This window comes from Rhincodon typus, chromosome 41 (genome assembly GCF_021869965.1).
Source record: "Rhincodon typus isolate 14 chromosome 41, sRhiTyp1.1, whole genome shotgun sequence".
Classification (NCBI taxonomy): domain Eukaryota; kingdom Metazoa; phylum Chordata; class Chondrichthyes; order Orectolobiformes; family Rhincodontidae; genus Rhincodon; species Rhincodon typus.
In genome coordinates this window covers 10,492,171-10,506,873 of record NC_063372.1, presented here as the reverse complement: position 1 = coordinate 10,506,873, position 14,703 = coordinate 10,492,171, and the positions used below count along the sequence as shown (strand labels likewise).

The 14,703-nt window shown below is 42.2% G+C and overlaps 2 protein-coding genes across 3 annotated transcripts in view; one reads left to right on the top strand and one right to left on the bottom strand.

The window, feature by feature from the left end:
* slc11a2 (solute carrier family 11 member 2) overlaps window positions 1-14,703 on the bottom strand; it is a 137,700-nt gene that overhangs the window by 38,757 nt on the left and 84,240 nt on the right. For both annotated transcript variants that reach the window (XM_048618791.1, XM_048618790.1), the window contains exons 3-7: window positions 13,962-14,098; window positions 11,922-12,044; window positions 11,481-11,600; window positions 9,551-9,657; window positions 7,364-7,434 (exon numbers count right to left, since the gene is read on the bottom strand). In XM_048618791.1, the coding sequence (XP_048474748.1) occupies window positions 7,364-7,434; window positions 9,551-9,657; window positions 11,481-11,600; window positions 11,922-12,044; window positions 13,962-14,098 (558 nt within the window). The remainder of the gene's footprint in view (window positions 1-7,363; window positions 7,435-9,550; window positions 9,658-11,480; window positions 11,601-11,921; window positions 12,045-13,961; window positions 14,099-14,703) is intronic.
* LOC109925297 (HIG1 domain family member 1C-like) overlaps window positions 1-14,703 on the top strand; it is a 151,434-nt gene that overhangs the window by 53,388 nt on the left and 83,343 nt on the right. The window lies entirely within an intron of this gene.

Below are 14,703 nucleotides of genomic sequence, written 5' to 3'. Positions count from 1 at the left end.
ACAGAGCACGAGATCGGAATACTGTGTTGACTGCACGGGCGCAGGTTTTACGACATCTGAGGCTAAAGACAAACTGGAGTCAGTTCCTGTATCCAGTTGTTGTGACACATACAAGTTCCAATGACAGACAGGACTAAGAAAAAAGGTTCTCCTAAGGGAGTATCAGCAAGTAGAGATTAAATTAAAAAGGTGACAATCTCTGGATTACTACCTGAGCCATAAGTGAATTGGCATAGAGCAAATAAGGTCAGAGAGTTGAATGCGTAGTTCTAAGATTGGTGTGGGAGAAACAGGTTGATTGATGGAGGCATGACACCAGTATTGGAGTAAAAAGAAAGAGAGAGATAAACCAGGGAAATCAGGTTTCATTTGAACCATACTGGGACCAATGTCCTGCAAATGTATAAATAGGGTTGTAGAGAGTGTTTTAAATTAAGCAGTCTGAGGGACAGAGGGGTAGGCAGGGCTCACATGGAGATTTAGAAAGTTCACGAAAAAAGACAAGGCAATTGCACAGGGAGAAAAATAGATAATGATAAAAAGAGAGAAAGAATGAATGAATGAATGAATGTACAAACATAAAAGTGCACCAGCAAATTGGATCACAGCATTTGTAGCAACTTGATAGAAATAAACAGGTACAATAAGAAGGCCATGACAAAAATGTGGTTGCAAAGCTGGGAACTGAATACTCTACGGTGTATGACATACTCGGAGCGCGCGAGAAGGAGAGCGCGCGAGAAAGAAAACAAAAACAAAAACAAAAATTGCCAGAGATACTCAGCTGGTCTGTCAGCATCTGTGGGGAGAAAGCAGAGTTAACATTGAGTCCAGTGACCCTAGATCCAGAACCCATTCGGTAGAAAGGTTACCAGACTTGAAATGTTAACTCTTGCTTTCTCTCCACAGATGCTGACAGACCTGCTGGTCTCTCCAGCAGTTTCTGTTTTTGCTTCAGATCTTCAGCATCAGAGTCCTTTGTTTTATTAAACAAGGAAAAGCAGGGGTGTGGTGACTGTGTTAAGAAAGGATAACATCAGTACAATAGTTAGAAACAATCTTGGTTCAGGAGATTGAGATGCAAAGCAGTTTAGGCAGGGATCAAAAAATAGCAAGATAAAATAATCACTCGTGAGTAGTTTATCAGCCCCGTAACAGAAGTTACACATAGAAGAATATAAATCAATAAATGATGTGTAGCTGTAAGAAAGTAAGTGCGTAATCCTGGGAGATTTTAATCTGTATATAGATTGTCAAACAAAACCAGCAAGGTAGCCTTGAGGATGAAGTCAGAGTATATTTGGGGCAATCTCTTAGAAAGAAGTGTATTAAAAACTTAAATCAAGACATTTACAAAGAAATAAAGACAGTTGGCTATAGGTTAAACATAGGTTAAAAAGCAAGATAGTAGATCAGAAGTGGCAGGCACGTGAGGAGCTATTTCACAACTCAAAAAATATTGCACTGGAGAAGGAAAGATGATAGGGACGTGCTATGACCAACACAAAGTCAAAAATTGCATATCAACATTTCAGGCCCAGTGATCCTTCTTTAGAACTGTTTTGAAGAAAGGGTCACTGGACCCAAAACACTAACACTGCTTTCTCTCCATAGATGCTGCCAGACCTGCTGAGTTTCTCCAGCAATTTGATTTCCAGCATCCACAGATCTTTGGTTTTTTTCATTAAGAATCATATGTGATTGAAAGAAAAGGCTACAATGCTGCAATAATTAGTGGCAAGCCCAAAAATTGTCAATATTTTAGAAACTAGCAAAGGATAGCTTAAAAAGAACAAAAGAAGGAGAAGTTAGAATATGAAAGTAAACGAGCAAGAAGTATAAAAATAGACTGTATGAACTTTTACACGTATATAAAGGAAGAGAGAGAGGCTAAAGTAAATGACAGCTCCTTTGAGGATGAGGCTGGGGAATTAATAATAGGAAACAAGGAAATGGTATGGACTTTGCATAAATATTTTACATTTCTCTTCATGGTAGAAGACACAAAAAGAATGTCATGAATCATAGACAATCAAGGTGCAAAGGGCAGGAATTTCAAATTATCTGGACATCTAGAGAAGTAATATTAAGAAAACTAATGAGACTGAAGAATGACAAATGCCTGGACCGGATGGCCTACAATCTGGGACCTTAAAAGCAATGGCTGGAGAGATAATCTTCCAAAATTCCTAAGATTCTAGAAAGGTTCCAGCAGAAGGGAAAACTGCAAATGCAACATTTATTCAAAGGAAGGTGGTAGCCAGAAAATAAGAAATTAGGAGTCAGTTAGCTTAACATTTGCAATCGGGAAAATGCTATAATCCATTATTGAGGAGGTCATAACAGGATATTTCGAAAATCATACTAACACCATGATAACACTATTTGTTTGTATAAAAGGGAATCAATGTAACAAGCAGGAGAGATAAAGGGGAAGATAATGTATCATTCCTTTGGATTTCCAAAAGGCAGGTGTCATAGCCAGCAAGTGATACACCCCATGAGTGAATTTTTAAAAAGTTGCATGCAAGGTAACAGTCATAAAATCATCCAACACAGAAACAGACCCTTCAGTCCAACTAGTCCACGCCAACTATGTCCCCGAACTAAACTAGTCCCCACTTGCCTGTGTTTGCCTATTCATGTGCTTATCCAAATGTCTTTTAAATGCTTTAACTGTACCCGCATTCTCTGGTTGTTCATTCCACACAAACCACTGTAAAAAAAAGTTACCCCTCATGTCATTTTTAAATCTTTCTCCTCTCGCCTCAAAAATATTCCCTATTGTTTTGAAATCCCCCGCCCTTTTCCCCCTAGGGAAAAGACCCTTGCCATTCACCTTATCCATGTCCCTCATGATTTTATTAACCTTTAAGGTCACCCCCTCAGCCTCCTATGCTCCAGTGAAAAAAGTCCCAGCCTATCTAGCCTATTTTTATAACTTCTACTCTCCATTCTCGGCAACATCCTGGTAAATCTTTTCTGAAGCCTCTCCAATTTAATAATGTCCTTTCTACAGCATGGTGACCACAACTGTACACAGTACTCCAGAAGAGGCATCACCAACATCTTGTGAAATCTCAACATGTTGTCCCAACTCCTATACTCAAAAGACCCGAGCAACAAAGCTAACAGATTATTACAGATAGAGGATTGGCTGAGTAGAGATAAATGGGTCATTTTCAGGTTGGCAAACTGTAAACAGTGGAATGCCACAGGGCTGGGTGCTGGCATCTCAGCTATTTATGATTTATAACAATGGCCATACTGAGGGGACTAACTATACTGTAGCCAAGTTTGCTGATGATACAGATAGGTAGAAAAGCTACTTGTGCCAGTTGCAAAGAGTTGTTATTGGACTTGAAATGTTAACTGTTTCTCTCCCCACAGATGCTGCCAGACCTCGTGAGTTTCTCCAGTACTTTTTTTTTTTTTTTTTTATAAATTTCAGATCTCCTGTATCCACACTAATTTGCTTTTAGTAAGTCCAAAGGCAAGTTGAGAGAAGGATGCAAACAGCCTGAAAAGCAATATAAATAAATTTGATAAATTGGCTATACGTGTGGAAAAATGGGAGGTCGTCCACTTTGACAGATGAAACAGAAAAGCAGATTATTATTTAAATAGACAGAGACTGCAGAATGCTGCAGTGCAGAGGGATCTGGATGCCCTTGTACATGAATTACAGAAAACAAGTCAGCAGGCAGATACAGTAATAATTAGAAAGGCAAATGAAAGTTGCCTTTATTCTAAGGGGATTGGAGTATAAAATGTGGGAAGTTGTTATAACTGTACAGGATATTGGTGAGACCACATCAACAACTGCGTATTGGTTTGGTCCCCTTACCCAAAAGGGATGAATACATTTGCATTGGAGGCAGCCCAGGAAATGTTCACTGGGCTTACTCCTAGGATGAATGGGTTGTTATGAGAAACAGTTGAGCAGATTGGGCCATAGCCATTGGAGATTAGAAGAATGACAGATAATATTATTGAAACAGAAGATTCTAAGGGGTCTTGACAAGCTGGATGCTGAGGGGATGACCAAGGCCATAACTTGAGGGCACAGTGTCCAAATAACAGGTCACCCATTTGAGACAGTGATGAGGAGAAATGTCTTCTGAATTCCGAGTATTTGGAATTCTCTACCCCATGGAACAGAGGAGGCTGGGTCATTGATGACACGCGAGGCTGAGTTAGACAATTTTTGATCTACAATGAGTCAAGGGTTTTGGGGGAAAAAGGCAGAACAGCATAGGTAATCCGTAATCACACCAACCATGATCTTAATGAAGGACAGAGCAGGCTCAAGTAGCCAAATGGTCTATTCCTACTCCTAACTCTTATGTCCCCATGTTCTCATATTGCACTAGTTGCAACATGGAAGCTATCCCACCTGTCTTGTCCTCTATGTGGCTGCACATTGCTGTAGCCTGGAAACACTCCAGCAGTTATGAACAGGAAGCAAATACCAAAGGAGCAGCAACAAAGCAGTATATACTCAAATCAATCTCATTCCCTCTACAAGGGTATCGCAAAGAAATTTCTGCGCCGTTAGTGATGGCAGGATGCATCAAGATGAACTGTTCAATGGGATCTTTGCGCAATGCAAGTTTTGAGAAAAAGGGGAAAGTTTCTCTGTTTTTTTTTAAAAAACAGAGGCTACAAAAGAACATTGATTTTTTTCATGCTTTCTGTAGCATATGCATCAGAGCAGGAACATGATAGCCCAGGCTGGAACCATGCACCTACTGAACTCTCCTACTTCCACCCATGTCATTTAAAAACAGGGGCTTTAACAGGAGGTTGACCTTTGAGCCAAAACAGGCCACCCTCATTTGCAGGATCTCAAACAGGTTGTTTAAGAAGTGAAGTTTCTGCATTGTGTTCAGTTTTCAGGTGAATTGCAGCACATCTCATAGCAACAGTGCTCCTTCAAGTTAAGAAACATAATCAGTCTACTCCCTTTATTGGCAAGCAGCAACCTGTGGATGATCTCATCCAATTATGCAACTCCTCATTGTTCACACTACAGGCCTCAGTGCAGGTCAGAAATCACATGACACCAGGTTATAGTCCAACAGGTTTATTTGCTATCACAAGCCTTCGGAGCCTCAGTCCTTCTTCAGGTGTTAGTAAGAGAGGTAGTACCAGTAAAAAAATTCACACCATAGATGAGAATGTACTAAACAAACCTAAGATGCTGTTAAATCTTTAATCAGATAGAAGGTTTTAATTGATTAATATGTAAATTCCCAAATTCCTTTCAAGTCCACTGCCCTGAGAGAACTAAAGGTTTTATCAGTGTAAAAAAAAAAGGTGACATTTTAGGTCAGACAATGCATGTTAAAAGGTGGGAGACCTCGTTTAGAATCCGTTTGGAGTCAGACCGGTTTTGTTTCTGAAGTAGGAATTTATAAAGTGCCACATTGACTGACTCTATAAATTGTGTGCATTTTGAACAGTCAATGTGGCACTTTATAAATTCCTTTTTTCCGATGAAGGGTCTAGGCCCGAAACGTCAGCCTTCCTGCTCCTACGATGCTGCTTGGCCTGCTGTGTTCATCCAGCTCTACATAATGCTAGTCATCGTTGCTGCTGTCAGCAGAGCCCCCTAACACGTGATAGAGTACAGCCCTGATTTTGGCAGCCTTGCAAGATTTTGTTTTTTTTTGTCATCAGACATGTACTTAACATGTACAAAAGCTCATCCCATGTTTGAAAGTTTCTAAAAGAATTGGCGGCTGAGTCTTCAACAACAGACTAAACAACTACCTAGTCCAAGTATTGGACAGCAGAGTACGCCAGACAGTTGACTTTGCTCCAAGTTCCTTTCAACACCCACGTCATTTTGAAATCATATTGACTTGGAGAGTCCTCATTTATCATCCCATGAAAGAACAGTCACAAGTTAATTGTTGTACAGTTGACAAAGGTCAATTTGAGCTCTCCTGGAGCAGGCAACACAAAAACATGAGGACATGTTCTTACACAAGGCCGTCAGGTAATGCTGTCAAAGAACACAATGTGAAGGAAGGACCTCCACAGGACAGCTCTTGTCTTGCCAGCGGTTCTAGTCATCCACCATACGTAACACGCACCAGGCTGAATCAGTGAGTGCATATTCAAACTGCAAAGTCAATGTGGAACATAACCCACTGTTCCTCTCGTGCCTCAGTTCTAGAAGTTTCACACAGGATGAAGCACTTGTGTTGCTTACCCGGAGATTCTGAAGCACAGGGAGCAGCTTTGCCTCATGTTTTATATTGCACAAGCTTCGCCCACACTGGCATTTCGCTGTCAATGAAGAGACCCCTAATGCCCTCTGTCAGCATCGTCCAGAAGGGCAGCATCCCAAGCTGGATTCGGCATCCATTAGGACAGAAAAAAAAAATCAACTGCATGTTCCAACCAAAACGAAAATGCCAGCTTCTGTTGTCACCACAATCAAGGTATGTGTTAGGCTAGATAGAAGGTAGAGCCCATGAAACCTCCAGTTGAGTATGCCTAAAATGTAATATTACTTACAAATGGGAGTTTCGCTGTATTTAACAGAAATACCTAGAGCAGATACTCCAAGTCTGTTCCTTTAAATGCCATCCAGAGGGTTAATGAAAACCTCCAATAGCAGAGGTGATGGTGAACAACAGATCTCACCTCTTTTCAGAAAGCATGGGTCAGGGAATCTTTCCTCTAACCTAAGACAAATCGGAGGGTCACAGGATAAATCCTGGATACAATCCAAGCTCCAGCTATTTACTCCTAGTTTTCAGCACCTTTGTTACGATCCATGTAGCATTGACATTAAGGCTAATTCTGAAAAAGCTTTTGAGAATTAGGGCCTGCCCTGATCCTGACAGCACTCTACAATCTCCGAAAAAATCCCAGCTTGTCCTACACATCTCTCACAAGAGCTGATTATCTTATTCCCAGATTCTTCCAGTGCCACTCTAGAACTGGATCATTCAATTAATGCATAAAATGTTGGTATTGTTAATGTGCATGATCTCCAGAAAATATCAGATCAGCAGTCAACTGTACGGGCTCGATCATACCATATATATTCATGCTTTTTAATCAACCAACCCACAAACCACCACCAAATTTAATCAATCACTCTCCCTATACCAGCAGGTGGACTGTCACTCCCCACCATGATTGGATTCAGTCGGTTCTCAACACTCCCATTTAAATTTTGGTCCTGACCCCACTGTAGTCTGTCACCCTCACCCCAACCCCAATGTTCTCATTCAGTCCACCACTCCCAATGCTACTCCTTAGTCACTCCCTCCCTGACATCCTCACCCTTGACCCCCACCATGTTCAGTCACTCAGCCACCGTCATTTTGTCTGTCAAACTTACCATATTTGTCCAAAAACAGGAACACAAACGTGTCTACAATAGTTATTAATACTCCGCCCCACAGGGGAATCCTAAACACACAAAGGGAAAAGAAGACATTTACTCTACAAAAGGAGAAAAAAAAAATTGAAACAGCAACACCTTTATATATCTTTACAGAATTTCCCTCCTTCCCTGCTGGATTTGCCCCAGCACTCTGCATGATTCCTCTCATAACATGGACCTGTATGGGCTTGGACCAACTGTGCCCTTGTCCAGCTGGCAGAGCAAGAGTTAGTGCCGTTTCATTCAACTTCCAATTATTTCCTACTCCTGAAGGCAAATGCCTCTTCCTCTAAATCAGCTGCCTCGGTGTTTCCTTCCTCCTACATTGATAGCTTTTAAAAATCTAACCTTGGTGTCATGGAAGTACTGCTACTGCCCGAGTGATCCCATCTCTCTCTCACACACATCAGCCTTGCTGGTGCCCTGCACTGTGGACTTGGGGCCCTTCACCTGGACGTCTCAAAATTAAGTACTTTCAACAGTTGCCCTCAAAATGGTAGAACCCAATATTAGATATGCATGAACTAAATGACAGCTGCCTTTCAAAGTGACCCCTCTGTTTTACAATTTCTGAATCTTTCTCAATATTCACTTGTTGAAGATCATTAGTACTTTTCATGCAGTCAGATGAGACAAGATGGCCATTAAGAGGAATATAGGCATGAAATCAATGGGGTATATGATCTGTTTCTATAATGTTCTACCATTCTTGATCAAGAAAACTTGGCCTAGTATTACTCTACAAAAATAACAACAAAAATCGATGTTTCATCTCATTCAAAGTTCACTAACTGCCCAGAATCTAAACATGAAACAATGTGAAATCAGCCAGAGCATAAGATACATGCTAGCACTTTGAGCTTTGCAGAAAAATAAATCAAGTGGATTGAAGCTGCACTTTTAAAATCCAGAAACTTATATGAAGGCCCAAGTGCAGGAACAGCTGCCAGCAAATAACGCAAGGAACTTGCACTTCTATTGCGCCATGTAATGCTCTTTGGCTGTAAAGCCCTTTGGGACGAAGTACCTTTGAAACACAGTCACTGTTGTAATGAAAAAGCAGCAGCCAATTCGCGCACAGCAAGCTCCCAACAAACAGCAATGTGACGAGTGCCCAGATCATCTGTTCTTTGGCCAAGGTGGTTGTGGGAGAAAATTAGCCTATAACACCAAGAGATTTCTGTGCTCATTTTCCCAAGGTGCCTTCCGATAGTACCTAACTAAACAAGCAGACTGGATCTTGATTCAAGATCCAATTACAATAATGTCACTTCCAACAGTGCAGCATTCCCTCATTACTGCACTGAACTATTATCTTTAATTGTGTGCTTCAGTGAGGCTTCAACCCACAATGTTTAACTCAAAGGCCAGTACGATCGCTGAGCAACAGCGGAGGTATCCTTCCACAACAACGGATTTGCTGTATTACTGAATTGCAGCAGATACCCTAATAGGCTATGCTCTTCTTATCTGTGACAATATTCGTGATGTGATTACTGCAAGTTCAAAACATACTAAAGGTTAATATTATGATTGCTTTAGACTAGAACTTCTCCCATTACATGCGCTCAGTATTCATATCGAACACTTCCAGAACAGTACAGCACTAGGTTAGATAGAGAGCAAAACTCCCTTTACACTATCCCCCAACAAACACTCCCAGGACAGGTACAGCCTGGGGTCAGATACAGAGTAAAGCTCCCTTCACTCTGTGCTCATAGCTTGTTTCACCCCTCATCTCAAAGGCTTTCCCCTCTTGAACCACTGAAATATTTGTTTCCATTTCGTACACCTTGGCTTTTCAGAGGCAGAATGCCAATTCCTGCTGAATTAGCCAAACCTTGCACTGGATTTAGTTCACAAAGAACTGGAACAAAACTGACCAAGCCACTTCATATAGGACCCCTGCGAACAGCAAAGACATCCATTCTAGTTTTTCTTGAACCCAGGATCAGAGGTTACTGCTGTGTCATTTAGTTCCTTGCTAGAAGTCACTTCTAACGAATTAGTCTGGAACAAACCAAACTAGGCCAACAGTCCTTAGTCATTAACACAGAAAAGCACAGTTACATTTTTACACTGGCCTTGTTGCTGCTTTGGTAGCTCCTAATAATTATGTAATGATCAGTGTTTGCACTTTACCTTCCAACAGTCAGCAGGTTAATAGCTATGGCTGATCCAATCACTTCCTGCATGTCCGAGCCAATGATCGCCAGCTCCACCATCAACCACAAAACAATTCGAGGGAACTGCAACATGAACAATACATACAATATACAAAAAATATTCTACATTACTTCAGAGATGTAATCAAAGTAAGACTGACCTTGAACCAAAAGGAGAAAATATCATGACCACCAAAAGCTTGGTCAAAAGCTAGGTTTTCAGGAGGCTCTTGAAGGAGGCAAGAGAGGCAGAGGGGTTTAAGCAGGGAATTCCAGAGATTACAGACTTCACCCATGGTGGAGCCATTCAAATCAGGGATCTAAAATAGGTCAGAATCGGAGCAGCAATGATATCTCAGAGGGTTATGGGGCTGGAGGAGATTACAAACTGGGAGACAACTGGTCAGAGTAAGTTTTAAAATAAGAATGATTTTTGCTTTTTTTAAAAATTGTCACCACAAAAACCAGGAGATGGATGAACAGCACACAATTTGAGCTCAGATATGGGCAACAAAGTTTTGGATAAGTTGAAATTTATGGAGAGTGGATGATGCAAGGTCTACCAGGAGAACATCAGAGTGAGTGAGTCTGAAGGTAACAAAGGCATGAATGAGGATTTTCACACAGCTTAGCTGAACATGATATTATAAAGATGGAAGTGGGTGGTCTTTGTGTGAGAATGCAAATACGAGGTCAGAAGCTCAGTACAGGGTTAGTGCTGCTGAAGTTGTGAACAAGCTGGTTCCACCTCAGAAATTGGGCAGGGCGCACGCTATAAGGCGAGGCAAGGATACACAACCTTTGGCAGGGGCCAAAGCTGATGACTTCAATCTTTCCAATGTTTAGCTGGAAAAAACTGCAACTTATCTCAATGGATATCAGTCCAGCAGCTTGACAACAGACTTGATGTTGGGGTATGGGGGAAAAAATGACTCGAGGTAAATAGCAAAATCGATCTGGGTCACTGTCAGCCCAAGTGTGGAACCTGACCCGATGTTTGTGACTGAAGTAGATTAAAAGAGGAATGAGGAAAGAAGATAAAGCTTAGATCCACAGACAATTCTGGAGGCAAAAGGGTGGTCTCTCACAAAGACCACCCACATCCATCTTAATATTATCATCCATTGTCAAATCAATGTTCTGGCCACGACTGGAAGCAAACAAAGGGAATCGCAATGAGTTGGACAATGGAGGGGGATGGCATCAGCAACTAAGTTTTAAAGGAGAGACAATGCATCACATCCACAATGGACACCATTAGTGACTTCAATAAAGGCCGTTTTGGTACTGTAGCAGAAGTCTGTTTGTGACAGAGAACACAAACATACTAATTAAGAGCAGGAATGGGCCACTCAGCCCCTCAAGTCTGTTATATCATTCAATAAAATCATTGACAATCTGATTACTTCACATTCCCATCTACCCCCAATAACATTATACCTGCCTGTGTACCTCTGGCTATGGTAAAGAGATAGATCATAGAATCCCTACAGTGTGGAAACAGGCCCTTCGGCCTAACAAGTCCACACCGAACCTCAGAGCATCCCACCTAGACCCATCCCCCATAACCCACCTAATCTACACATCCCTGGACACTATGGGCAATTTAGCACGGTCACTGCACATCTTTGGACTGTGGGAGGAAACTGGAGCACCCGGAGGAAACCCACGCAGACACGGGGAGAACGTGCAAAACGCCACACAGACAGTCGCCCAAGGCTGGAATCAAACCCGGGTCCCTGGTGCTGTGAGACAGCAGTGCTAACCACCGAGCCACCGTGCCGCCCCGATGGATAGATGGTTTCACCTATCAATGAAGCAAAGGTTTATTGGGTAAATGGCTTTTTGCTTCACATTCTTATGTACGTAATGCATTGTAGGTTGGTCCATTGAACCTTAAGACATACCTTAGGATACTGCCTGTGGCAGACCTCAGCAAGATGCATCCCAGTTACCACTCCTAAACGTGCAGCCAGTCGCTGCAGCAGCAGTCCTATAATGGTAGCTGTCAGCAGGATCCAAAGCAGCTGCAGAAAGAGAACAAACCAAGTTACACACAGTTCATGATACTCCAAATCCTTGTCTCACAATTTGGAAAATTTTAAGGTTATGTCACATGAACACATTACTGGGTTCCACTATGAACTTTGCATCCTACATATCATTGACACACCCTGCAAGTAAAGCACCTGGCTTTCTTTCAAGGCCAAAATCCAGCATCACATAGGTCAGAAGACCCAAGTTGGCACTTCCTCGGATCTTCAATATATAGAATACTAATCAGATCATTTTAGTGTTATGGAATTTTACATAAGCATAATATATTTTCCAAAAAGTGCTGGACATACCTTAAATCCTGCCACAGCCCCAGACTGAAGGTCAGATTCAATGTTTCCTGGATCCAGATACGCAATACTCATCAGAAAGCCAGGTCCAGTGAAGGCCCAGAGCTTCCGAAAGCTAAATCGAGTCTGACAGGAAAAAAGAAAGTCAGGCCACTTAGACACAAGAAACTTAGTTTCTAGCAGTCTATTCATATCTTATTTCAATAAAAGGAGGATGCAAGATAGGATATTTAAAATTAATGACAAACAGATTGGTGTTTGGCTGAAACTCCCTGGTGTCTTGACTAATATTCTTCCCTGCAGTTGAGGGTGGAGAACGTGAGGAGAATTCCTTGCTCTTCTTTCAGCAGAAGCCGGATAGGAGAATAGGTCTCTTGCTCAAACGTATGTAAGCACCTACAACAGTGCAGCACAGTACTATGTTGGAACGTCAACGCAGATGGTGCATAGAAATCCTGGGCAAGGACTTGAACCCACAGTCTTGCAACTTAAGGAGGCAAGGGTACTTTCATTAGGCCAAAGCAACAGTCGTATTAGTACTATCATCAGATCACACTGGGTAAATAAAGTATTGTTTGGTCACTTGGGTAGAGCCAGAGCACAATGTTCAAGAATCTCCCACTGAGAAATGTGCACCTTCCGGTCAGACATCTGGCATTGAACCAGCTAGAACTACAGTGTACCAGAACGGCTTCCTATTGTTTGTCCAAACTGGTGTCATTCGACTTTTTGGCAAAACTGGCTTTCTAGTTTTGCCAAAGATTACCAGCATCCTGAGATCCAGCATCCTGCTGGACTCGTGGATTGGATGATCAAATTCACTGCACAGGGCTGACCCCATTTCAAACTTCAGTAACCAGGCATGGCACATTGTGACCTCAAGGAAAACAACAGTAGGACCAAAATCATGGTAACCGGTTTCGTTAAGTGTTTCACCCGATAGGAAGCACCATTAAACAAAGAACAATAAGGAGCAAAGAAGCCAGTCAGGAGATCAAGTTACAGAAACAAAGAGCTCAAACACCTTCATCTGACACTAGAATTTAAACTTACATCCTCACAATGATCCCTTTTGGGCTCATATCCTTCATATGTACTTCACCCTTTAAAGTGGAGCCTTCTCTAGGACCTTACTGGGTGTGTTGAGTATACCACACAACTACATTAGCCAGGAAGGGCCCAGATTCAATCCGTGATCTAATCATAGCGAGGCTGGACAAGATAGATTTGATGAAAACAACAAACGCTGGAGATCACAGCGGGTCAGGCAGCATCCACAGTGAGGGAGCAAGCTAACTTCGAGTCTAGATGACTCATTACTTGGTGTCTCTCTCTCCGTGGATGCTGCCTGACCCGCTGTGATCTCCAGCATTTGTTGTTTTCTGTACAGATTCCAGCATCTGCAGTAATTTGCTCCTAAGTTGACTTGATTACTCCCATCCACGGTGGCTCAGCGGTTAGCACTGCTGCCTCACAGCATCAGGGACTTGGGTTCGATTTCACCCTCAGGCGACTGTCTGTGTGGAGTTTGCATGTTCTCCCTGTGTCTGCGTGGGTTTCCTCCGAGTGCTCCGGTTTCCTCCCACAGTCCAAAGATGAGCAGGTTAGGTGGATTGGCTATGCTAAATTACCCGTAGTGTCCAAGGTGTGCAGGCTATGGGGATTAGCCATGGGAAGTGGAGGGGTAGGGTCTGGGTGGGATGCTCTTCGGAGGGTCGGTGTGGACTTGATGACCTGCTTCCACGCCGTAGGGATTCTATGATTCAATGGTGCTGTACTTCACGTAACTAGGACTCATTCATTCAGCCAAGGAGAGCATTGGGTGGGTCCTGTAGTCAAATAACCCAAGGCTTAAATCTCAAGTTAACAAGCGATGAATGTCACTTTGGTGAGATGGCAGAAGGTGACTAATGTCAGCGTGCTCATCTCAGCAAGAACTAACACCATCACAGCAGGAACAGGAAAAGAACTAGCAAGAAGAACTTAAAAAAAATACACAAACATTTTTTAAAAAATTCTTCTAGTATGCAAGAAAATTCTCACCGAGCTATCATCTGGGATTGGGATCTTCTCATCTAGATAGGTTTGTGAGTTCTCCTCAGTTGGATCAGGAGATGCTGGCGGAGTGATAGTGCTGTACCTCAAATGAATGTTCGAAGCGCCAGATTCTAGCTGCGGTTCTGAAAACAGAAACAAAAAAAAAAAAAAAGTGATTCAGCCACATTGAATGTTACTGCTCAAATCTCAATCAGCACCCGTGCTTTTTCTAATTCCAGGCAATGTGGATGACCTAGCAAGGGCAACATTCATTGCCCAGCCTCACGATATGAAGAATCAACTGCGAGTGTACAATAAGAGCTACTCAGGCAAGGCAGAATTAAGCAGAACAGGTTCCCTTCCCCAGAGGAATCTTTTAAATAATAATCAGATGATATTTCTCATATTTCTGGTCAGCCACAAAATCAGTTAGACCTCATCATGTGCTAAGATGCTAGTCCAGTAATTGCAGCCATGAGACTACCAAACAAACTGTTTCCATTCTATCACAAGTCAGATACCATGGGATACACAAGGGGATGACACAACAGAATTACATACAAGCTTTACAACTAGCAGAAACTTTTAGCGAGACCGTCAGCCTTGGTCCCAGAGTGAGAAGGAGAGCGTGATAACCCAGTGTACTCATCCAGTCCTAGACTGAAGGAATATTCTGATAACCCATGTATCACCCACTCCCAGCAGTATGAAAGGGCAATGTGTAACCCATTATACCACATTGTCCCAT